This window comes from Alligator mississippiensis, chromosome 16, assembly GCF_030867095.1.
Source record: "Alligator mississippiensis isolate rAllMis1 chromosome 16, rAllMis1, whole genome shotgun sequence".
In the NCBI taxonomy this organism is placed as follows: domain Eukaryota; kingdom Metazoa; phylum Chordata; order Crocodylia; family Alligatoridae; genus Alligator; species Alligator mississippiensis.
This window is the reverse complement of record NC_081839.1, coordinates 23,982,206-24,005,533: the sequence shown is the minus strand read 5'-3', so window position 1 is coordinate 24,005,533 and position 23,328 is coordinate 23,982,206. Positions and strand designations below refer to the sequence as shown.

The 23,328-nt window shown below is 46.9% G+C and overlaps 1 protein-coding gene across 5 annotated transcripts in view; it reads left to right on the top strand.

Annotated features, from left to right (window-relative positions):
- Positions 1-23,328, top strand: part of ETS1 (ETS proto-oncogene 1, transcription factor) — a 115,557-nt gene that overhangs the window by 84,734 nt on the left and 7,495 nt on the right. For 3 of the 5 annotated variants that reach the window (XM_019490116.2, XM_019490114.2, XM_019490115.2), the window contains 4 exons: positions 3,817-3,894; positions 4,830-5,078; positions 8,981-9,241; positions 19,491-19,592. In XM_019490116.2, the coding sequence (XP_019345661.2) occupies positions 3,817-3,894; positions 4,830-5,078; positions 8,981-9,241; positions 19,491-19,592 (690 nt within the window). The remainder of the gene's footprint in view (positions 1-3,816; positions 3,895-4,829; positions 5,079-8,980; positions 9,242-19,490; positions 19,593-23,328) is intronic. The other 2 variants (XM_014600890.3, XM_006278035.4) reach the window with 1 other exon arrangement.

The window sequence follows — 23,328 nt, the reverse complement described above, 5'->3', positions numbered from 1 at the left end:
GACAAAAAGCCATACAAAAAGCTAGAACTCTTGGTTCCAAAATGATACCTTTTATTAGACCAACTGGAAAATGGCAAGAAAATTGTCTTTTTTTTTTGCGAGCTTTTGGGATCCCGAAAGCTTGCAGAAAAGGACAATTTTCTTGCCATTTTCCAGTTGGTCTAATAAAAGGTATCATTTTGGAACCAAGAGTTCTAGTTTTTTGCATGTCTTTTTACCTTAAAAGGTAATTTTTGGGTAAGGCTGTACAGCTTCTGTGTTCCATGCCCAAGAAGGTTACATTGCATCTTTATTTATCCCTGCATACCAGCTTTCATGGGCATTGATTTTCTTGAATATTCTCTGGATGGAGAGCATAGCAAAAGCTCTGATGAGATAGTTTGGAGTAAATAAACTACCTCAAGGGCTGCTGAGTTTGAGTTATGAAATTAAGATATAAGCAGAAGCTCTGTGAAGCATCAAAGCATGTGTTTTAACTTCAAGTATCTACTTAAAACCTTTTGACTTCAAGAGGACTTAAAGTCCACAAAAGTCAATAGAAAGATTCCAGTGGAGTTTGGATCTGGCTCTTTAAAAATGGAAGTGGCATGTGCTTACTTCCTTTATTGAATGGGGACCCAACTATGTGGGGAGGCAGGAACTAGAGTGGGTGGCAGGATGCACACATACCCTAGGGAGCTCTCCTTCACTGTAGGGACACCTGCCCAGCATGAATCAGTGGAGACCCTGAGACTGCCTTCCTGCAAAAGCCTCTGTGCCTTGACACTGTCCGAGGCACTGATCACATACTATGAAGTGCCCAAAACACATGGGGACACTGAGCAGATCTGAACACTTCTAAGCCACCCTTTTCTCTATGATGCAGAATCTAGTTCAGTCACGGAGCTGTTTCCTGCCCTGGGCTTCTAGGTATCCTCTGTATTGACGTATTGACTGAGTGTCCTTGACATCAGGGCTGTTCCAGTGGCAGTAAAGGCGGGGGGGAGGGGGGAGTGAGAGGTGAAGGATTTTATGCCTTCCAAGAAACCCATTGACAAATGGAGGTTAATTACTGATTACTAATTTTACTGTCACCTGTGGTTTGCAGAAGGTAAACATGGCTGTTCGTGGGGTCAGCAGCTGCCTGTATTTTCCTACTCCTTGTTTGCCTCTGCAATCTTTTTCAGTTCTTTTCTTTTTCCGTTAGTTTTTATGGAGCCTGCGTATTCACAACAAACACATTTAGAAAAAAAAACCTGCCGTGAACTCAACCCCCAGTTACTGGAAGCAGCTGAAGAGTTGACCCCAGCTTCCTGCTACGTGAAGTTTTCTGCCCTTGAAAGTTGCCTGCTATAGCAGTGGTATTTTGGTTGAGGCACTGCACTAGGGCTTGAGAGAACTGGGTTCATGTCCAGCTCTGCCACTGATTCTCTGGGGCAAATGAATTAAATGGGTCTATGCCTCAGTTTCCTTAACATAAAGTTGGTTTCATTGTTCCCTACCTCCTTGGGATGCAATGTAGCTGCATCTATTGATGTGTGTCAACACTTACATCATACAATGATGGTGCAGGGCAAAACCCAGAGAGATGGATGCCCTGACAAGAACTTTTACCTGCCAGGTCCTGGATTCAACACTTAACCACTGGGCATGAAAAGAATGATGCATTGCTGCCCCTCTTGCACTTAGGGCACAGGAAGGGGAATCCAGCAGTTGGAGTTGCATTTTCAGCTCTTTCAGATGTGCTGTCTCACCTTGTGCAAACGACATAGGCTCTCTGAACTTCCCTTTCTTTGTCTGTAAGACAGGCAGACCTAGCAGGATGGGTGACTCCTTGTAGAGATTCCTTTGGAGCCTTAGACAGAAAGTGCTTTGTAGAAATAACCAGCTTCGTGCATTTTAGGGCTGAATCCTGCCCCAGTGAGCTCAGTGGGGGTCTAGGGTATATCTGTACAGCATCTGCAATACTCCTGAGAAGCATTTCCTATCCACATGTTCCTATGCAGCACATGCCAGACCCAGAAATAGAGCACTGAAGCCCCCCAGGAAGGCACTCCCCAACCTAGAAATCCCAAGTAAGATGTGGGCGCTGATGTGCTAGTGCTGTATAAATACATGTTAAGACGCAGTGGCTATCAGGTGCTAACCTGCTAATATCAAAGATAGAATAATTTTTCCCATTTTACAGACAGGGATCCGCTGTACAAAGAGACCGAGCAACCTGCCCAGGGAGTCTGAGTCACAGTTGTGAGCTGAACCCACTTCTCTTGAACCTCACTGCAGGGCTTACCCACTTCAGCAGTGTACTTTGGCACGGTTTTCGCTGGGAGCAGTACCAAGCCTTTGCTTGTTATCCCAAAACACTTAGCACCACCTTTGCGAATCCACTCTAAGTCATCGGGTCACACTGGGACAAGCTACAACCTGTCAGTCCCTCTTATTAACATGCCCCCGTTAGCTTTTTCAGAAGAAGTGACTCACATACCACAGGCTGCTAAAGGTATAAAAATGGCAGCAGACGGGTAACGTTTTCTTTATGTATTTGGGTGCTTTCAGGCTTATTTTTCCAAATTTCTTCTTAAAATAGCTCCTGGTTACCAGCAGTGTCAGCAGTGCCCTCTGCTTGACTGTAAACCTACTTGAGCATTGCCCTCTTTAACTCAGTCCCACCCTTTCCCTGTGGTCACCCACCCTGCCCCTTGGCAGGCTCTGCGGGGAGGGGAGAAGAGCACTCTGCATTAGGTCTCTCTCTTTCCACAAAACCTTCCTTTGTTTGAGAATTTTTTCCACCCTGCAATCCCAGGAGGGGAGGCCAAAATTAGGCTCCATCGAGTGAACGTGCATTATCTTTGGTTAGTTTCTCTCCAGCCTCAGCAGAAATAAACATAGTCCAAGCAATTCATGATTTTTTTATTTTTGTTACCCTTTGTAAGCTCCCATGACGGTATCTCTGTCCACCCACTATGCTGTGCAAGCAATGCTGAAAACGAGCAAGGTGTGAAGAGGGGGGGGAAGAGCCAGGACAGAAACTGTAGTTGGAAAGGGCCAAAATATATGTGTTGATTTTACAGTCAACAATCATTGATGAAGCAGCTAGAAACCCCATGATGCTAGCTGCTATACATTGTGTGTTCAGCGAAAGTAAGTTGGTGGTTGTGCAGCAGCAACCTTATAAATGTAGTATCAGGGTATTTTCTGTTATCTTACTATTCAGCTTTACCTTGTGCCTCACTGGGACAGGAACAGTACCGGGGTTTTGGATTTAGAGGAACAGTGCTTGTGACATACACGCACATGCATCTACTCAGAGCTGGTTCAAAACAGGGGAACTTTTACAGGGGAAAAAAAAAAATCCTAAATTTTTATTTAAAAAAGTCTGATTTCAAAATGTTATTGACTCTCAAAACATACACAATGAGAACTGGTCCAAACACAGGAAAATGTGGTACAATTTATTCCTTGTTGTTCCTTAAAAAGACTTAATTAAAAACATATATGTGAGCTCTACATATAATCATGATAGGCAGCCAGCAAAAGGAGGAAAAGTAGCAAAAACTAAAGGAAACAATTAAAGTTTAATAATAATATTATAACAACGCCTAGAAGTTCCAGCTGTGATAAGATTCACATGCAGCGCTTTTGAAAACGTGGAGAATTATTGGTGCCTAAGGCCTGGCTTTTCAAGGAAATCAGGTACTCACTACTTTTGCATTTGACTTTCTTTGGTTTCTTTGAAAATCCCAGCTATAGTAGCTGAGTGCTTTGGGAGATTCTGGCCTCTGTGTATAATTCCATGCTTCAGTAAAGTTGCTAATCCTATGAACTTTCTTCTTGCAGAAGAAGCAAAGCCGTATCCAGCTAATGGAGTGAACTCCGCATACCCAGAATCCCGTTATACATCCGACTACTTGATTAGTAAGTCTGAGCTGCATTTCCCAATGCTTTTGTTCTCCTCTAAATTGTCCAGCGTGTTACTGTGCTAATATCTGACTAGCAGGGTGCCAGCCAATAGCCCATTGTCAGTGCTGACTTTCACTAGAAAAGCAGCACTTTTTCCAGGCCTGTTTCTGTTCCCAGTGTGTCTTTGGAGTCCCTGTTGTTTAACATACTGGCAGATTACTGCCCTGATCATGGAAGAGTATGCAAAGTCCATAGTAAACTCATGCCTCTCTTTTTCTTGTATGCGCTAATTAGTATTGATTCATTGTTATCAGGCATTAGAGTTGACATCCCACTTGGATAACTATGAGGAAGCATGGCTCAAAGCTCTTGATTCAGACTCTTTGTAAACTCCTTCCTTTCTAGAAGTGGCTGCTGGTAGATCTCCTTGGGTGACCTAGGACTTTCAGAACAGTTGCATCTCCCATGATTTTGATTGGACTTGTAGGTGTTCAGCTTTTCTGGGAAGTTCACAATGTCTCCAGCTGGGCCCTTCAATACTGTTGGTATTTTTAAATATGTGTGTGTGTCCCCCTTTTTTTTTTAATGGAAGCTTGGATGCTGAAGTACACGTGGACCCCATGGGAATGCCTGATCAATACATAGTCCAGCCTCCAAAGCCAGTAATTTAGCACCCGTGCTGCAATAGAAGGGCATGAGTTGTGTTTCTTCTGGAACCTGCTGATGTGCTAAACTTGTATTCCAGATTCTCTCTCTGGTCAGAAGCAGAAAGGATGCTGCTTGACTTTCATGCAGTTATATAATCAGTTAAACAAAGATAGTCCTTGTCCCAAAGAGCTCAGAACAGAGCAAGAAGCAAAAGGTGGAGACAGCCACGCTCTACTTCGCTTTGAATTATTCTATTTATGATTGGGATCCAATGTTAACGTACCCCGTCATTCCCCTGGCAGGTTATGGCATTGAGCATGCTCAGTGTGTGCCTCCATCAGAGTTCTCTGAGCCCAGCTTTATCACAGAATCCTACCAGACCCTCCATCCGATCAGCTCCGAGGAGCTCCTGTCCCTCAAGTATGAGAGTGACTACCCAACAGTCATCCTGCGTGACCCTGTCCAGACAGATTCCCTGCAGACAGACTACTTCACGATCAAGCAGGAAGTTGTAACTGCGGATAACATGTGCATGGGGCGCACCAGTCGAGGTAAGGATGCGAGTCTCCAGAGTCTCTGCTTGGATTTTCAATGCATCTCTCCACTCGCCCCTATAGATACAAATGGGTGGTGACACTGCCCCTTCCACCCTGGAGGTTTCTTTCTATTTGGGGCCAAAAAAACCCACTTGTGCCTCACAAATAGTTTACCCAACACATCTCGTCCAAGGGTCCGAAACCTTTTATGCATAATGTCCCAGATGCTAAACAGCTGTGTATCATTTTTTTCCACTGACTGGTGTAACAGCAGTTTACACAAACTGAGTATCTGGCCCAATGAATTAAGGCTCACTGCACCTTGGAGAGCAGTGTAGAGAGTGGAGAGTGTGGTTATCCCCACTGTAGAGGCAGGGTGACTGTGGCACTGATTGGGACAGCATCTTCTTCAGTCTACCGTAATATGTCAACAGGGCCAGGTATGGAGCTTCTAGCTCCTATACTGCAAATACCCAGGCCCAGATCCTCAAAGGCACTTAGGTGTCTAACTCCCATTGAAATCAGGACTTAGGCACCTAAATATTTCTTAAGACTCTGTGGCCAAACACCTTTTTAGGTTAATATTATTAAATTGAAACAGGCAGACCCAGATTGTCAACTGGTGTGTGTTCACCTGACTTCACTGAAGTCAGGACAGCTACTCTGTTTTACAGAGTTATCCACAGAGAAGGTCTCGTCCCATGGAGTTGATAGTCATTGACCAAAGCATGTGTTGGTGTTCCCTTTTATAGATGGGGAAACCGAGGCAAAGAAAAGCAATTTGACCCTCCCAAGATCCTGCACTGCAGTGAACCCAGCTCATTTGATTCCTGATTCTTGTCATGATAGCTGTGCTGATATGGATTGACTTTGAGCTTGAATTTTGACTGTATTATTAGAATTATTATACTGAAATGAGACCAGGAAAATGCCAAATGTTGGATCTTTCCATAAGTTCAGAGTCATCTGCCAGTCTGTGTCATGCTCCCATCTGAATTCACATGTGCGTTAGATTATGGGGGTTATTTTTATGTTTCTCTTTTTTGTTCCAAGCTGAGGAAGGCTTGTTTGAGGAGGGGGATGGTAGGTGTCTCTCTCTCTCTCTCTCTCTCTCTCTTTAACTACTACTACTGGTTGAACATTTATATAAAATAGGCAAATTAGCCAGATGTGGTAAGACTAGGGGCAGCTGTGCTGCAGTTTTAGGTAAGCTCTTTTTCCGGGGTTGTTTTTCTGACTGTTTTCTAATTTGGTTCTTTCTCTTCTCTTGAGCTTTGCTTTAAGGCAGGAAACTTTATAGTTATTATTGAAAGGCAACTAGCCAGTTGTACTTTCGCAATCATAGCTCAGTCCTACATAGCCTCCAAACTTCAAGGGAAGGGGATCCTACAGAAGCAACAGTCCCACAGCCTAGCACTAAGTCAGGAGAGTCAGGCAGAGGCACCTGTATTAATGAGCCCTTTAAAATGTCAGCCATGATTCTTGGTTGTCTCAAACCCTGCCCTGGCAATGCCAAAGGATCTGCTGAAGTGGCTGAGTGTGGGTATAAAATGCATACCCAGTTTAATGTCTCTTAATCCTGCCAAAATGGGTCAATGGGCTGGAGTGTATATAAGAATCCACCTCCTTACAGATATGATTATATCTTTATTATAGATGCCATATAAACAGCTACACAACAGGAATTTCATCAAAAGCCTGCAAAGTCAAACAGTTAAAAACTAAGAAATATCAGAATTAAGGCTGCCTTTGCAACTTTAATTTGGCCCCTTTGTAACTTTGCTTTCTGGCAGCCTGTATATACATGATGCATGCTCTTATTTTATTCTGCATGATCAATAAAGACAGAATCTTTGGAAAACTGAGCTGTCAGACTCCATCAGTGCTCCACTGAGCCTGTGCAAACTCTGATTGCCAGCAGCTCGTAACTTGGCCAAATTTAGGCAGATTTTCCTAGGCACAGCAACAGCACATCCACAACATCTCAGATCCCCTGCCAAGTGTCAAATTCCTGTTCCAAGGCAGGCCTTAGATGTTCTCAATGAAATGGCTGTACAAATCATTTAATAGGGGTAAAACAACAGGTTTTCCCCTCTCTGCTTTCTTGGAAATGACTGTGCTACTTTTGTTAAAATGCCCATCCTGCCCTAAAAAAACAAACAAACAAAAATCAGTCTGAAGTATGAGAGTTTTGAGCCTAAATGTTGGAAGTTTGGTGAAATTGTAAGGAACTGAAAACAGAGTCTTGTAATGGAAAGTGTCAAACAACCTTACATTTAGGCCTTCCTAGCTGCAACAAATATATAAATGATTTCAAGGAGAGACAGGCCTGGCCTTCAGCTTCAGATTTGAAAAAGTGTAAATCAGCAATAAGATTGTAAGTGTTGGCTTGTGAATTATGTTCATTAGGGCTCAGAGTCAGTGCCCCACTAGGCTGGGAGCTGAAGTCCTAATGCCCACTCTCTCCATTACTGAAGAGGCTGACTTCTGCAGGCCAGCATTAGTTAGGCTCTTCTTGCAACAAGCACTGTTTAAACTAAAATACAACAAATATTTGGCTGCATGTGCCAGCTCCATTCTGCGTTCCTTTCCCTTGAGATTTACTATCTGGGCCTGAGTAGGGGGCAGTTCTGCCAATGGAAATTTCTCCAGGAGCTCTTACACAATCCCTGCAGCTGTTTTTAGCCCAGTTTGGGAAATTAATGAACTTGAATGATCCTATTACGCTCTCAGCTTGTCAGTGAAGCTGTTGAGCAATAAGCAGAATAAGACAGCTCAGAGTGCAATTTAAATCTATTTTTTTCAGTCCCTTTTTTAGCTCCCTGTCCTTCTAATCACAGGGCGCAACTCCTCTGCTAGAGTAACCCAGCGTAGGTCCATGGATCCCAGTGAAGCTTCCTATTGTATTCCAGCTGAAGATCTGACCCTGTAACATATTGATCTCAGCAGCGAAAACAATTGCAATTGTTGATGGAGTCCAGATGTGTGCAGCTCAGCGAAGCAAAAGTTGTTGTTGCCTGACTTGTGCACCTAGCTAGACTACTGCTGCTTGATAACTTCTGGATGCCAGGGGCTTTGGTTATGATTTACTGCATGAAAATATCACAATAAAGTCCTGTAGCAAAAATACCAATAAGGCAAGTGGAAAAAAAAGACTTAGCAGGGCATTTGGCAGGTGGGGATAATGCCCCAGCCTAAGTTTGCAAGACCCAGTTACCCATCTCGAATGTGTGAATGTCTGTCTGCTCCATGTGTTTACCTGTTTGCCTGTAAACTCTGTTGGGCATCATAAAATATCATGGATGCCTACACTGATCATGAGAGGAGGGCTCAGATCACAGCATTCAGAGTTACCTAGTGAACATGCCTTTAGGATTTTTCTTTGGACCTTTGTGTTATAGAGGGACTCTTAACCCTGATGCTTAAAACACAGAACTGCTAATGTCCATTTTAATGGTGTATTTCCCTTCAGATGCCCAAAATCAGGGCAGTCGCCTTTTAGAAGGAGGGTCATGTAAGGTGACAGTAGAAATTCAGTTTGGCTATTTCTCTGATGCTTAAGACGAAACTGGGAGTCTGGACTCTTGGGTTCTTTTCTTGCTTCTCTACCAGTGACGTTGCATTGAGTCCCTTACCTCTTCTTCGCCTCAGATCGCCCTGCTCTGTAATACAGCTCTGCAGGTTCGAGGTGTAGGGAATTAATTAAAGGCTGCTTTAAGCTGAAAGGTGTGGTGAAACAGCGTGATGCAGCCTGGCTTGGCACTGAACATAGATAGCAGATCTCTTCGTGTCGTCTGTGTGTCCTGTGACACAGTGTGCTCTAGGAGCACTATCCTCGTGGCATCAATTTGAGTATTGAATGTAAACTGCCTCCCAACAGGTGGGGTGAATCTCATTTCTCCCTCCATTCCCCCCAGGCAAACTAGGGGGCCAGGACTCCTTCGAGAGCATAGAGAGCTACGACAGCTGTGACCGCCTGACACAGTCCTGGAGCAGCCAGTCCTCCTTCCAGAGCCTTCAGCGTGTCCCCTCCTATGACAGCTTTGACTCGGAGGACTACCCAGCGGCTCTGCCCAACCATAAGCCCAAGGGTACCTTCAAGGACTATGTTCGAGATCGGGCCGACATGAACAAGGACAAGCCTGTCATTCCTGCTGCTGCCCTTGCTGGCTACACAGGTAGGGTCATATCCCCTTGGCCAAAACCTCTCAGACAAGTCTCTTGGGTTTCACTGGTGCTGGAGACTCAAGGGCTCTGACCACAGAAGTGATGCAGTGTGGGCAGCAGCAGTGTCAACCTTCCCCTTGTGTTGCTGATCCTTGACCCGGACTGGGAGGGACAGGGGCAGGGGGCATGTCAGTGACTGAAGGGGTCCCTCCGGCCACACAGCAGCCCCAGTGAGTGAGGGCATTCAGAGTGGACACATCTGTCCCTGTGGATGTACAGCTGAAAAGCACCATCCGCTGAGCAGCCAAGCCCAGTAACCCCTGTCCTTTGAGATGGTCCGGATCCCAGGACCACATCTAGTAGTCCGGTGGGTAGTCCTCTGGTCTCTGTCCCTGGACTGGGTGGATCCAAACACCCCAGAGCCCTTGTGACATCCAGAATCCAGCTCCAAATATTGTGATTCAGACCTGTCTCATCTACCAGCTCATTTAGGTATTCAGCTATCCATCAGACCCTCTGGGGCCTTTATTGATGGAGCAGGTTCATACCAGTGACTGAGGAATGGGAATCCCCGTTTCTCCCATTACTGGCATTTTGAGCCTTGTTCTCTTTAACACGTGGAAAATAGGGTGCAGTATGCCTTCTTACTGATCCTATTAGCCATTGTCCTCTACAGTCCATGCTTGTAAATGACAATACAAGGATCTTGCTGGAATCCTTTGACCTTGATCCTAGCTGACTTCCTGCCCCTGGGGCAGGGGGCTGGACTTGATGATCTTCAAGGTCCCTTCCAGCCCTAATGTGTTTGCCTATGTCTAAGGCAGCAAAAAGCCAGGCCCATTACTGTTCAAGACAGGAGTTTCTGGGGTCATTCAGGACAAACTCAGTAATTCAGCAATGTGGTGCAGCAGGCTGGTCACCCGTTTGTAGTCTCTGCCTCAGAACGAGATGCATTTCCAAAGGTGCTACCTTCATGTCTTTCCTTATATCCATGAGTGGAGGCAAGACAATAATCTCCTGGAACTTTGCACTGTTGAGGTTGAGGATGAAGGGGGAATAAGAACAGGAGGGAGAGGAAGGAAATCACTAGGACTTCAGAATCCATTTGAAACCTAGATCAAAGAGCCAAAGCATACTCTTTGGCCAGTTCCCCCTCCACCCATAAATAATTATCCCTCATACCCCAGTTGGTAGCAGCTGTGACCTGGACGAGCCATGTGGCAGAAATAGCATGAGCAGATAAAGATCATCAAAAGCTTCAGCGCAGCCCCCGAGGTGCGACTCTTCCAGAAATCTCCTCCCACGCACATAGCTCATCGAGGGACTGATAACAGTTTGGGGAGGGGGGTGGTGTGGTGGGGAGATAATTTTAGGAGCTACATATAAAAAGGAAGTGGTTTGTTGCAATAGCTTTAGTTGTAAAGAGAGTTCAACCTAGTCAGCTGAATGGGAGCATTTTAAGTGGCCTGTATAAAAGAAATCAAATCATGTCATGTTCCTGAGCTGGCTACTGCCCGGTAGGATGTGGCTGATAAAACATCTCAGCTGCAGAAGGTGCTGAGCCACATGACACATACATCGTTGCTCTGTAGACCATAAGTTGTTCCTATAAATATTCTTTGCATTAGTTTTTCCTAAGCAAGCGAACCCTTCCTACTCCTAGGAGCACCCAGCAGCAGCAGCCCTCTGGTGCGTTAGGATTGGGATATGGTGCAGAAGGGTTGCACCTCTCCATTCACCAGGTGGAGAGACTGAGACACAGAGAGGTGTTAGGGAGTAAGTGGCAGAACTGGATATCAAACCTAGAGGTCTTGGCTCCCCATTTGATGCACTAACCCAGTGGGGGTCAACCTTTGTGACAGGCATGCTGCAAGGTAAGCCCTACTCCCTCCCTGAGTGCCTCTCTGATCGTTTCCCCCTGCCACTGAGTTCCCTGCTCCATGTCCAGTCTTCCATGTGCCACACAAAGCAGCTGTGCACGCCACTTGTCATGGGTGCTGTGGGTTGGCTACCCGTGTGCTAACCATTAGGCCATACTCTTCCCCTCAATGTGGATCCTGGCATGTGCAATAGTTGGGTGCACAATTGCCCATTCCCTTATACAGCTATTTGGCAAGCTGTGACAAATGGCTAGGACATTTTCCTCGCATGATCAAGCCCAGACTTTGCTCACTTTGTTTAGGTTCATTTTATTGCTTTAGGCTGTACCTCCACCTACACACCGTTCTTACTGTTCCAGACATATTCTTCACTGGGGAGACACCTAGGATTGCATACAGCAATGTGTCAGGGTGACGTCTAATATACAAGCTTTATTAGGGGAGCCACACAGACAACAGGACTTGAGGGCCTGGGTGGTGAAACTCATTGGAGAAGCTTGTCCAAGTCTTGTAGTCAAGACAGGGCTTACCAGTCAGAGACAGCGAGCCTACCTGATGCTCAGTTTTAAGGCTTATCTTAGGTGTGGGTAATTAGTTGGTTTGGAGTGGGATGAGCAGGACGGGCCAGGGCTGTGACAGTGAGCCTGGGGCAGAGCTGGGGTCTGCTCCCTGCATGTCCCTGTGGCAGGAGCCGATTTCGTGGGCAGGGATCTGCCAGGAGCAGATTGCAGCTCTGCCCCGGGCTCCAGCCCCACGCTGTCACCACCCAGAGATCCCACGGTCTCCATGTAGGCTGGCCTGAGACCTGTGGGGACCGGGTGCACTCAGAAAGACAAATTGGATGGGGCTAGGGAGCGGTGTCTAGGAGCAGAACAGGCAGGCGGGACAGGGCTGGGATCTGGGAGTGGTGACAGTGGGCTGCCTGGGGCAGAGCTGCAATCTGCTCCTGTCATGCCCCTGCACGTGGAACCGGTATCTGTCGCAGGGACATGTGGGCAGCTGATCGTGGCTATGCCCTGGGCCCTGGTCCTGTGCTATTACCACTCCACGATCCCAAAACCAGCCCAAGCCACTGGTCCTGTTCCTGGATGCCACTCCTGGCCTGCCTGCAGCCCCATCCCATCCCCCCAGCTGAGTGCTCCCTGCCTGCACTGGTCCCAGACTGGTCTCTATGGTGCCCTGGCAGTGGCTGTGGGGCAGATGGGCCAGGATGCCCAAGTGGTGGGGTCAGGGCCAGCAGTGGTGGTGGAGACTGGCAGCAGCAGCTGGAAGGAGCTGTCACTGCAGGGGCCACCAGGAAGCAAGTCTGGCCACCATGCCAGCCCAGCCCCACTATGCACCCAGGGGCAGAGGAATGGCTGCATGCACCACAGCCCAGAATGCCCTCTGTGCCTGGGCTGGGTGGAGCCAAGGGTCCCACCATGGGTTGGATGAAATCCCTTGGCAGGCCAGATCTGTCCCACAGGTCATATTTTGCCCAACCCTAGTTCATCTTTTCCCTGAACCAAACCCCAAAGTCTACTTAATCCTCATTCCAGCAGTAGGAGTTTTGAAGTCAGTGGGAGCTTTGTCTGAGTAAGGACTGAGGATTCATTGAATTAGCTCTGTGCCCTCCCTGGAATTGTGAGTGCTTGGGCCTCTGCCTTTCATAACCAGCAAAAGGCAAGAGACATGCACCGCAGAGTGTCTGAGAGTCTCTTTATGCACTTGGGGTACACAGTGAACCGTCCTCTCCAAGCTGTCTACCACAAAGTATTTCACTCCACTACTGCCCCATGGGATGGAAAACCAGATCTGCTAACTCCCATAGTGACTTACAACCTTTATTTCACCCACCAGCATTAGTAATCCAAAGCATATCTTTGGACTCATGCATGTTGTAACCTCTGAACTAGCATCTAGATACATTGGTGAGCATTAGATGGAGTTCTGTAGGTTACTTCCTTGAAAGAGGTAATGCCCAGAACTCAAATGGTGAAATAATAATTGCCTTAAATGGTAGGAAAGGGGAACCAGGGCAGCTGTTTCATTTGGTGAATAGTGAGCACTTAAGCACAAGCTGTTCTGCATTTCTGCAGAACTGATCTAGTTTCTAGGTGCAGCTGATCAAAGTATGCAGCGGTACTGAGTGACTGGACTCCTGGGTTGTGTTCTTAAGGAAGTGGTATGTGGTGGTTAGTGCAAGGGAAACTCAGAGCCAGCCATGGCAGGGAAGTGTGTTGCAGCAGGTAGACCATGGGCCCAGCGGCCAGGACTCGTGGGTCGTATGCTTCACTCTGCCCCTGACCCAGTTGATGACTTCAGCAGATCTCGGTCTCCAGGCTTCTGGTCACCCTTCAGGAAAACCTCTTACGCACTACCCTTATGTCTGCCAAGTGCTTTAACTGCCTCTGTATGGAGATGCTCTGGAAGTGCCTGGTATTTTTCTTTCATCTATCCATGTCTTGCATTTAAGAAATTTAAAATGTTGTTCAGGTTTTTTTTTGTTTTTTAATCAAGAGCCTCTTTGCAATGGCACTGGGAGGTGGCAATGTGCTTTATCACAAGAGAAGCAGAAGCTCTGATGGTATCAGCCCTGGAAGGCGCATGGTTTGGTGAGAAGGTGCATTTTGGCGGAAGCCCGGCTTGCGTTTGATGTGTTCTTAACTCAGCTAGCAAGCAGCTTTTCAAAGCTCCATTATCTGCCCCCACATCTTGACCTAATTTAACAAGTTGCCATGGTTGCTCAGAGAGGTTGATGCAATTTTCTTATCTTTGGAGGAAGACTGTAACTGCACAAGAGGTTGTGAAAATTAAGCTTCTAACCAATATCTGTGCTAAGAGGAACACAACCAAGGCAACTGAGCACAATCTTCTGAGCCTGTGCAGCAGTAACAAGCGTTGTCATTTGCTATCTTAAGTGTCTCAAATTAAAGACACAAGTTTAATCTTTTTGAAACCATCTAGGAGATCTAGGCGTGAATCTGCCCTTAAAATGAGGGTGAGATGCGTACAGCCTACACTGCAGTCTGTGGTATGACTACAGTTCTTGGAGACCTACCCAAGCTAGCTTTAATCTAGCAAGCTCGGGTGCTGATAATAGTGTAGACATGGTATCCTGGAGCTCAATCCAGGTGGCAGAGCCCACCCAGGACCCTGGGTAAGTACTTGCACATCTATCTTGCACTGAGCTCTGTGCTGTCACAGCTACATTGCTTTTGATACCCTGAGCAGGTTAATTTAAAGCCAGCTTGGGTATATGTCTCACCATGTGCAGTCATGCCTTCGCCTGCAGTATAGACATACCCCAAGGGTGAGAATTGCTAGATTTTGGGAGGTTTCCAGACGAAAGAGTAGAGTACTGGATGGGATGGGAAAATACTGGAGAACAGTCCTGGACCAGTCTGTGGAGAGCAGAGGTGAACTGGATTTGACCACAGAAAGCTTAAGTTTCTTGGAGTTCTGTGACCTGCTTTTTTCCACTGCACTTGAAGCCGATAGCGTGACCTACTTCTTTTTGGCTTTATAGCCAGAGAGACCATCTAGTGCTGAACATTTTGCTTTGCCCATTGTGGCCGCATGGCCTCACCGCTGCAAGATGCTTTCCATCTTTTGTTTAGCAAACAGAAGAGCCTGCGTGTGTGGGCAGCAGCGATTCTGCGTGGGTTTGCGTCACGAGCCGTAGGACCTCAGCGTCTCCGTACAGTCCCTAGCGGCTGGCTGTGGCTTGCCTTCTTGTTACCCTTTGTACTGCAGCAGTGCCTAGAACCCCAGTGAATTTAAAGCCTGTGCACTGCTCAGCTACATGCTAATGAGAGTTGCCATCCTACAGGGCTTCTCATTTAGATAAGACCAGACACAATTATTGCCCCGTTTTATGGAGGGGGAACCAAAGCCCAGAAAGAATAAGGGACTCACCTGGAGTCACAAAGCAGGTGAATAGGAGGGCTAGCAACCAAGTCCAGATATGTCTTCCTGCCTAGAGCAGCGGGGCTGGACCTGATGATCTGCAAGGTCCCTTCCAGCTCCAAACAGTCTATGAATCTATGAATATCCAGTGACCCAGGTCAGTGCCTTAACCACAAGGGAGTCCTTCCTCTTCTGTAACATCCTCTTGTGACTAGGAATCTAGTGGTAATGTAGGGAGTAGCCTGTTGCCTAAGGATGAACAGCCCAGAATAGTGTGAACCTAGCTCTATCCGTAGTGACAGGATGGAGTTATCTCCCTACTGAGCTGCTGTTAAAGGGAGAAAGCAAACACTACAGAGACTATCAAATTCCTCTGAGGCTCTACCCTCCACAACATGTGCAGAGCATTTCCATTTAACAAGGGGTCATCACTACCAAGTGAGACCCAGATCTCAGCCCTGGCCCCTTCAGTGGCCACATATAATATAGGTTTCTCCAGATTACACATCTGAAAGCTCTTTCCCACAGAAATCCCACTGAGTGCTGCAGTGTCAGGAGCCCCATGGCAGGCAGCTTGCTATTTCAGGGCAATGGTTATCTGTGCCATTTAAAAGTGAAAGCTCACAGCTGCTGCTTTATGAGGAAGGAAAGACTGTTGAAGAAAGTGGGTCTCTTTAGGAGATCTGCTTGCTCCTTCATGCTGCTGCCCATGCTGCTGATTGAAATTCATGCCAAGTGAGCCTGACAGGCGCACTCTGATGGGAGACTGAGACCTGTTGCTTATTGCCAATGACCAAGAACTTGCTGACTGTAACATTCCCAGTTCCTGTGTACTCGTGTAGTAGAGATGTACTGGAGATCCCATGGGATGCAGTAGCTTGGTCATCTCGGCCCAGTGCTGTTGCTTGGATGGAAACACCAAGGTACATAGGCTGTTCATGACTGCTTCTGCAAGTGGAGAGGTGTAAAAGCCTGCCACTACCTGAAGCCGAAGTATGGGTGTTCCTAGGTGTTGCTTCCCAGTTATGGGAGTGCATTATTATAGTACATTCAGTGGGTGCTCTCAGGCACACGCGCTTATGGAAAAGAGGGTGTTGGATTGTCTGCCCTCCTTGATTCAGATACAGTATGTGATTTTCCTGCTATTGAGGGATGACTTCGAGCGTGACTTTACACTCTGGTTTCCTCTGCCCACTTTCAGAATTTTGCAGCCTCCTCTGCAAACGGCTCTTCAGCTGCGCTCCGCGAGGCACGTTTCTCATCACAAGGTGGAACCCAGAAGGTGGGGCTGGCCTTGGTTCAGTGGCCCCTGTGCCATCTGCCAGACGTGCGCTAAGAACGGTGAAATCCACCCCATGCAACACTGCCCAACCATGACCGTGCTTCACTTGTAAAGCAAAAATGTGCATCCTGAGCCGGAGAGTGGCATGTTCTTTGCAACTTAAAGCGGTCTTTAAGCTGTATTAGTCACAGTTCAGAATAGTTCATCAGGCTTTGCTATGTCCACACGTTAAGTTGTCCCGCTTGAAGCACCAACACGAGAGGTTTAAGAACTGCTACTACCGCACCCATCTTTCTGATGTCAAGCGGACCGGCATGCTCCCAGCCTGCATGCTTCTCCCTAGGAGAGAGGAAGGTTGCTTATGGGTTCTTTCAAACCTAGAGAAGGTCCTAAACAAAACCCTGGCTCCAGTCATATCCAGTCTTTGAGATCTGAATCTGAATTTTACCACTGAGGACTACCCTGTTTGAAAATGATGCTCTAGTAGGCTATTCTTAACAAAACAAGACTTCCTGAGGGAGGAACCTGGGGAAAAAAGGCAAATGCCTGAGGCATTGGGAAAGAGTACTGCAGAGACAAAAGAGTATCAATGCCCAAGCCTACCCAAGAGTATCAATGCTAGCCAAGGGGACTCAGACCCTCCTGATGATTCCCATCTCCAAAACAGTGTCATAGGAAGCCCAGGAAAGGCGAGTACGTGACAAAAGTGAAGGCTGTTTGGGAGGCGTTGCTTTGCCCAGTTGTTTTGTTTGGTTGGAACCACAAACCACATAGTGAAAAGAATAGGTGTGCCGCTCTCGATTTTTGTTTTGCTTCTTTTAAACAAATGTCGTTGGGAGGAAGGGGGTGTGAAAATTGGCTAGAGAAAGAGCAGGTTGATGCATTTCAAATTGGGCCTAAACATGTACATTAAGGGTCCGTCTATGCAGACAAGTAGCAGTGATGGAGTTTCACTAGTGGAAATGTCCTGTGCAGATGCAGTTTTCAAATGTGAGATGGGGGGTCAAACCAATACCACTTATCCCAGCATGTGGCTCACGTGCACAAAGTACACTTGTGCAGTTACATCACTGTAGTTTAGTGGGTGCAAATTTCCCCAGTCTAGACCACCCAGAAGTTTTACCAGTTGGGCCCTGTGGACTCAGCTCCAGTCCCCACCCTTAAAAGAAGCCCAAGAGTTGCACTTTCTGAAACAGACTTGAAAATCCCAGTAAAAACGCAGCATCACCACAAATATCTGTGCTTCTAGCAATAACTTACAGAGTTGTGTCTCTCACCCCAAAGTGCTTTGAAACGATTTCAAATGCTGCTGAAATGTAGCTACTTCAAGGGTGGAATGAAGGAGCTGCCTAACAGCTCAGTAGCAGCCATGTAGGACAGGAAGGGACCAGTACCATGCTCATTTGATTCCACAGGGAGCAGTCTGGTGGGCAGAAATCAGTTACCTGTATTGGTCTTTGGTTTATATGCCGAGGTTGGCAAACTGCCTCTTGCCAAAGGACCTGGGGGATCATGTTTCTGGGGGTTTATTTGAAAAACGCAGTCCGTACTCCCCCCCAGCCCTCTCCTCTGGGAGTGCAGGACCCTCTCTCTAGGACCAGGCTGGAGCAATCAAGCAGCCATGATTTAAAAGACTGAAGAAGCTTCAACTCCACTACCTCTTAGTGCAGCCACCTGGGTTTTCCCCTGCAGGACTGAGTGGGCCTGGCATGGCTTACCTAACGATACATGATGGAATTGTAGACTAAGATGGAGTGGCTGCAAGCGGGTGAATGAGATGAAATGATGAGACAGCTCAGATCCTGCTAAATCATTTAAAACCCCTGGTAAATCTATCACCGAGGGCTTAAGTAGATTCCAAGTGATGCAAAGGCTTTGCAGTGGATGGAGATTTTACTTAGCGTTTAAGGGAAACTGGACATGATGAAGTCCCTTCTGCCAATAATTTTGTCATGCTAGAGGCTCGTGTTTTGTTCTGTTAGCACTTCTCATTCAGAAATCATAGCCATGTGACTCCCTTTCATTCAGATGCATTTGGCAGTGCTTGGGGCGGAACAAAGTTCTGCAGGCCTGCGTAAGGAAGAAAGACTGTCTACCCTGTCTCCAAGCAGAGCCATGCTACAGCAGGGTGACTGGGCAAGCTCGAAAGGAGATCTGACCTTGGACTTGTGCAATGCATGCACAGGAGCTTGTATGTGTGCGCACACACACACACACACACTCATACACACACAGACATAGATACATGCAAAGAGGCTTTGCTCAAACAGAGTTTCCACTGTAGCAGCATTTCATAATCAGGCTTAAGAAGCATATTTTCCCTGTGACGTTAGAGAATTCCTAATGTGTGACACTCCCCAGTGGACCCTGCTAAAGGGCCCTCTTCACTGCTATGGAGGCAAGACAGGGCATCCTTTGTAAGTCACATTTAGCATGTGAGCCCCCTCTGACTGGCTCTATTCTTGGCCTCCCCTCCCTCCCGAGGACAGAGGTCATCAGGCTAAGCTGAAGGGACAGCCTGGACCTCTAATTCCTTCCCTTGGTTTCTGTGAGGAGGGGGAGTATTGCCACCTTTCCATGTTTTTTTCCTGAAAATGAGTGGGTTTGGTGAACCCTCCTCGGAGGGAGGCTGCAAGCTCCTAGAAGAGATGCTTGGCGAAGCTTGTCATCATAAAAGGCACTTTTTATCCATGCCCTCCACCCTGTGTCCATGGCTGAGGGCTGGTATATCTATCAGGATGGCCCTCCAGGGTCTGCTTCTCCCTTGCAAGGCACAGAACAAGACAGACCTTCAACGTGGCAGTGGGCAGGACTGCGACTTAGCCGAGGGCTGTCTGCGTCCTTCTGACTTCCACCATATCCTGCTCCAAGAGGGCCAGAGACTCAGCTGGGGTGTGGCTATACCACACTACACCAGCTGTTGGTGTGGCCCGCGGGTCAGGGTCGTGGGGTGGCAGAAGCAGAGTGGGGAGGAAGCGTCTACTTTAGTTTCGGAGTCTGCTCGTGAGATAAGAAAGGAAGAAGTTTTCCAGTCAAGGTGGAGATTGCTTTGTTTCCTATTTATTTTTGTAGTACTCCAGTGCCAACTGGCTTTAAAAGACAGCAGGGGCCCAACTCCTCCATGGGTGTAAAGCAGCTTAACTTCACTGGCTGAAGTGGAGCTATGCTGATTTACACCAGCTAAGGCTCTGGGCCCACTTGTCTTGTTAGTAACTCCCACCCTGCCTGGCTGCGAAGGAAAGATGAAGGATGAAGCAGGTCACGAAGTGCCCAAGATGCTGACTGCCTCCAGAGGGAAAGAACGCAGGGCAAGTACGTAACATATGCTCCTCAGTAGCACACACATAGTGTTACACTGTCAAAATACTGGGACTCAAGTGCTAGGGGCTGTTGGGTGGGTTTTTAAAAAAAAATAATGTTTCGGGGAATTAGGCACCTAATTCCTACTGAAAGTCTGTGGGAGTCGGGCACATAACACCCTTAAGAGCTGAAGAAAATCACTGGTATTATTAATTCCTATTCTGTGGGTAGAAAGAAAGAGCCTCTTTCTCCGAGGCTGTCATCTCAGAGCCTATCTTGATAATACCCACAGAGCTGGCCTGAGCAGTCATCTTCTGTGCTCATACCCCACACCCGTGTCTTAATAATTGCAGTTTCTCTATAAAAATACCAAGAGAGGTGGAGTCAGATAACTCTATCTTGACAGAGCGGTGCTCATTCATGCAGGCTTTGGCTTGCCTTGTGTGTTGGCTCCTGCCACCTCATGCATCTTTTGACTCTCTGACATTTTAAATGCGGTCTGACTGCCAGCAGCCCACCTCTCATGTCTCTGTTGCCTTCCCCTGTGGCTTGGTGCGTGTTCATCTAGCTGAAGTCTGCTTGTGAGCTGTGCAGTAGTTAAATCTTTTATCAGACTCTTTGTGCACCATGACGGAGCTGGCTTTGCCCATCCCCAGTAGGCCATTAGGAATAAACACTGGGGATCCTGTATGGCCAGTGGTGACACTCCTTCCCCCTCCAAGGAAACCATCCTGTGGGTTATGATATCATGCAATTTCACCTACCACAGTCCTTAACAAACAGACGGTGATAAACTGCTAGGCTCCCATGCCCCTTTGCATGCCAGCTGGCAGCAGAAAGTGTGAGTAAAAAGTGTTAATTGCATTAGTTATTTGGCCCAAGGTTACATACATTTTCCTTGTCAAGCTTGGAAAGCCTTGAAAGCTTGCAGCAAAACCATTGCAACCTGGTTACCTGCCAAAGGGAATCATCTGTCTGGCTCCACATTTACTGACAACCCAATCCTGTTAATAGGAACATCCATCAAAATCAATCTATGTTTTTCTCCACGCTCCATTCAGTTTATCATTTTTATTGCTCCTTAGACTGGCAGAGATCATGGGAAATCAACAGGATGGGGAGATCCCAATCTAGGTGGCATCCCACAGTTACTAATTCAGTACCAGGCTGACCCAGGCACTAATTAGAGCAGCCCCTTTGGTGCTGTAGCTTATACTAGTTAGAGGACTGGTGGAAAGACAGCTTGCTCTGGTCTGATCTTGCTTTGCCGACTTCAATCCTCAGCGAGCACCCCCTTCATCAGGATGCAAAAGTACCTGGTACAGATGCCAGAGAATCCCTCTCCGCAAGGGGAATTGCCTTTTACCAAGGCCTGGAACTAGTCCACTTTGCTCAGCCTTAGCAGCAGATAGTGAAAGGATTATACCAGAGAACCCGGACGACTGCATTCATTTTCCTGCTTTGCTTTATTGAAATACTAAACAAAAACTAGAGGCTGTGGATGAAATGATCTCACAAAGCTCCGTGCATAAATCAGAAATGGGCTTGATCTGCAAAACATGGAACCAGGCTTTACCCAGAGTCTTAGGAGCATTTGGATCAGAGGCAAATGAGCAGGAAGGTTCCAGTTTCCATTGGGATCTCATAGCAAAGCAAATCAGGAGCAGTTCTATTGAAGCTATGCTTAAGCTGAACTGTAACAAGATCAGAAATGGGCTAGCTGACTCTAAAATGTTAGGCCCCATGTTGTCTGGCCCCTCAGCAGGCAGATTTTCCTCTATTTACTTGTGGTTTGCCTAGTTTACAGTAGCTTTTAATGACTCAAGCAATGAGACACATGTCATTTCCCTTGGCAGACTCTCAGATCTCACTAGCGGGAATTTTATCCTAAGAGCCTGACTTGTCATTAATTGATGTCATCCCATTATTCCATTAGCCACCCTCTTCCTACCTAATCTTTCTCCTTTCCTGTGACTGATACATGCTACCAATTGTAGATGGTTGTACTTTCCCAGCCGTGTTTGTTGTCTAACTAAGCTGCATGTAGTACATTTATCTCTTGCAAGTCATTCCCTTTAAGCTAGGGATCATTCTTGTTGCTTTTTACGGAGCTCTTCTTAAACGCATCAGAATCTTTCTAGAAATGCATTGTCCAGAGCTGAGCATAAGATTCCAGGTGTGGTCACATTTGAGAGCTGCTAGTCAGACAGGTTTGACTTGTAGGCTGTATTTTACTTTTGGTTAGGACATGAGTGAAAAGAAGGGTAAAAAAGGGAGTGAGAAAATATTTTGGAGTCAGTCAGCACGCAACTTCAATGCAGCTAAAACCCAGCTGCAAAGTGTGCAAAGCCCCCAAAATTTGGGGGTAACGCACTACATACTTATTGGCTAAGCTGAAGCATGTAGGATTCAGGTACCCTTAGGCTTGGCAAGATGCAATGGAAATAGTCAGAAGGCACTGCACAGTGTCTGCAAATTAGCTGTCCAGCATTGGCCAAGTGCATTACTGGAAGAATGAGCTGCCCAGAGGAAGCCTTGAAAGATTAGTTCTCAGGGGCCAGGAGAATTCATTCTGCCTTGGGAATCTGTTTGCTGCTGATAACCAGCCTGTTTCATTTGGGGGATTTCTGCTGATCAAACAATTGGTGCTCTTCCTTAGAGTGTGATTCCCAATATGTCAGCAAGGCCAGTTCTTAACTGGATACTACTTGCCTACTTCCATCAAGTAAGTAGGCAAAGCAGAGCCATACAGTATTAGGTAGGACTGAGAGTACAAAGATGATCTGCTGAGCATACTATGGAGGTCTTGGACTGCAAATGCAAGCATTTTGGGAGAAGTTTTTTGGCTACTTGACAAAGAGCTTGACAAATTAGCATCCACGTGATACTTAGAGGCAATGGAGATGCAAGGAAAAGCTATTAATGACTTGATTATCCATAGCAAGGGATGCTTCACATGCAGGTCCTGGGCCTCAGTATTTCAGATGCAGCATGAGAATGTCCATGGGGAGTTTGCTTATAGCTGGACTGGAGTCTGTTGGATATAGCAGGCTCTCCTCTTCTAGTGCCTCCAAGCTGTGTAGTGTACAAAAGGATTCAATCTGGACTGTTTGCTGGTTTCAGGATGCCACGGTCAGGTGGAATTCCACTTTCAATATGGCCAGGTGCTTGCTGGAAAACAAACAGCCTTCTCCTGCTTCTGGATCAGAAGATCTGAGTGTCCGTCATGGAGCTTTTCAAAGTGCTGACATAAGCTCTCCTCTGGCTGACCTCCATTTCTGTGATGGTTCTGGCCACTCACGCCCTGCTGGAGGCTGCCAAGTGCCAGAGGCAGTTAGTAGAAGCAATGGCCTGGTTTCCAGAGGTGCTGTGTGCAGTGGAAGCTCCACTGAAGAGCATGGACTCTATGGGTTCTCAGGCCCCACCGAAATCCAGCTGTGAATTTAAGTTTCAATTTTAGGCCAGCTCAACCGCTGGAGCCAGGACCTGTGTGCTGAGTCCCATCATTTAGGATTTCTCCATGTAGTTTAGATACAGCTCAGGCTTTAAACAAAGCAGCCATCCAAAAATTGGCAGGAGATGGGCATTGTTAAGCTAGACTTGGAAAGTTTAGGTATGTATGGCACAAAGAATCCATTGACCAGAGACCTGGAGCTGTGTGTACAGGTGTGTACTGCTGCTGAGGAAGATCCTGACTGACTCTTTCTTAACACAGTGGAGAGCAGCTGTTTGTAGTATCTGCTAGGGC